Here is a 1,764-nt window from a genome sequence, read left to right as displayed (position 1 = left end):
CATTAGTTGGTATTTAAATAAAAAAGCATGTATTTTACACTTGTGTTCATTTCTACAAAACTGTCAAAAAATATTTACAAAATACACTGAATTTCAGTTGTTACTGATTCAGATTAGCATAAACCAAATACTGTTTTATGTTTAAATATCAGTTTCATGCTATAAAAAAGCCTACATCCATTCTGTCCTTGTTCCTAATAACAGTTAGTGTTTAACTATTGTAAACAAATGTTTTACAGTAACACATAATTACATTACATTATGTCATATTTTCACATTTCTTGTCAACGTTAACATTTTTTTGGCTGTCGGTGGGCTGCCAAAGCAAAGAACAACAGAAAGAAGAGACCCTGACAGTAAACTGGTAACCAGTTATTTACTGATACTTTCTGAGCCTTAAAGCAAGAGAGTGCTGTGTCTGGATCACGTGGCCTACCTCCACCTGTGCAGGGCGGGGCAATGAGACTGAAACAGCTGAGCAGCAGCAGCAGAACAGCAGTCTGGAGCGCAGACATGGTGTCTGCAGGTGGATGAAGGTCTGAAACAGAAGATGGAGGTGGTGAGGCACAGACCTGCAGACATTTGATCAGTTCGACACAAACTCAGGTGGAGCATGAAAGCTGAGACAACTGCTGGTCCGGGATCAGATCCAGAACCTGAATTTAAATCATTCATTAGAGGTTAAAGGGATAGTCTTGTCAAATTTGAAGTAATGTTCTACCTAATAGTTGTCTGTAGTTAGTATATTATCAGCCATAACGCACAAAGTATGGACAACGAGACAATAGTCCTGTATCTACTGTAGCCAAGGAACTAAGTACAGATGACATCATTTCATGATTATGTACAGGATATATTGTTACAAACACCTCCTCTTTTATGTAAAAAATGAAGAGACAGAATCATTTTACAAGCAAACAAAGACATGTTGATACATGTTCTCTTCATGAGGCTCCTCCCTCTTCCTGGTCAGCTGACTGGCTCATCACTGCCATCCTTATTTGGCTGATACTTCCTGTTCCTGTGGTCTTCTTCTCTGCTCCCAGCAGCTGTAGAAGGGAGGAACTGATAACAGACTTAACCAGCACAGGTTGTCCTCCACAGGGAAACACCGGGTCCATCAGGGTCTGGTTGGGTCCAGTTTTGTGGCCCACAGGAACAGGTTGATGTGAGGCTGACTGCTGACACTGCATGTTCTCATAAACAGTCACATCAGATGAATTTACTAATTTACTAAGTCTCTTGGGGGAGAGACGAAACGTTTCATTAAAGAAGAACATGTCGAGAGGACCAACTTATTTTTTCTTTTTGATTTTTCTACCTCGATTCCTGCGATGCATCAGGACATTTTATACACACATGGATTTTATTCTGAAATTGGTAGTTTCAAAAGGAAAACAGCGTTGCAGTTTCAGCTGTGTTTGGAATCTGTCTTCCACAGAATGAAGTATTTTGCTCTGACTGCCACATTTATCATTGGATTTATTGCATGATCTAGCATTTCCTGATCACACTTCTCGGACCTCATCTGTGCTTTACCAGAGTGGAGCGGACGCTGTTAAAAATAAGGGTGCAAACGAACGGCTGCAAACTGCAGTTGAGCGGAATCACATCTACTGTAAATTAGGGGCGTTAGCAAGTTTGAATAGGAGTAATAATCAGGAAGTTAGTTTTCTTCTAAGTGCTTTTATATAAGTAAGTAAGTAAGTAAGTAAGTAAGTAAGTAAGTAAGTAAGTAAGTAAGTAAGTAAGTAAGTAAGTAAG

General features: G+C 39.5%; 1 protein-coding gene across 1 annotated transcript in view; it reads right to left on the bottom strand.

Annotated features, from left to right (window-relative positions):
- Positions 1-1,764, bottom strand: part of LOC106537284 (protein delta homolog 2) — a gene marked incomplete at its 3' end in the record, with an annotated part of 19,550 nt that overhangs the window by 13,774 nt on the left and 4,012 nt on the right. The window contains 1 exon segment of the mRNA XM_014034671.1: positions 437-538. Within this exon segment, the coding sequence (XP_013890125.1) occupies positions 437-515 (79 nt within the window).

This window comes from Austrofundulus limnaeus, unplaced genomic scaffold (assembly GCF_001266775.1).
Source record: "Austrofundulus limnaeus strain Quisiro unplaced genomic scaffold, Austrofundulus_limnaeus-1.0 Scaffold2227, whole genome shotgun sequence".
NCBI lineage: Eukaryota > Metazoa > Chordata > Actinopteri > Cyprinodontiformes > Rivulidae > Austrofundulus > Austrofundulus limnaeus.
This window is presented reverse-complemented; position numbering and strand designations above follow the sequence as displayed.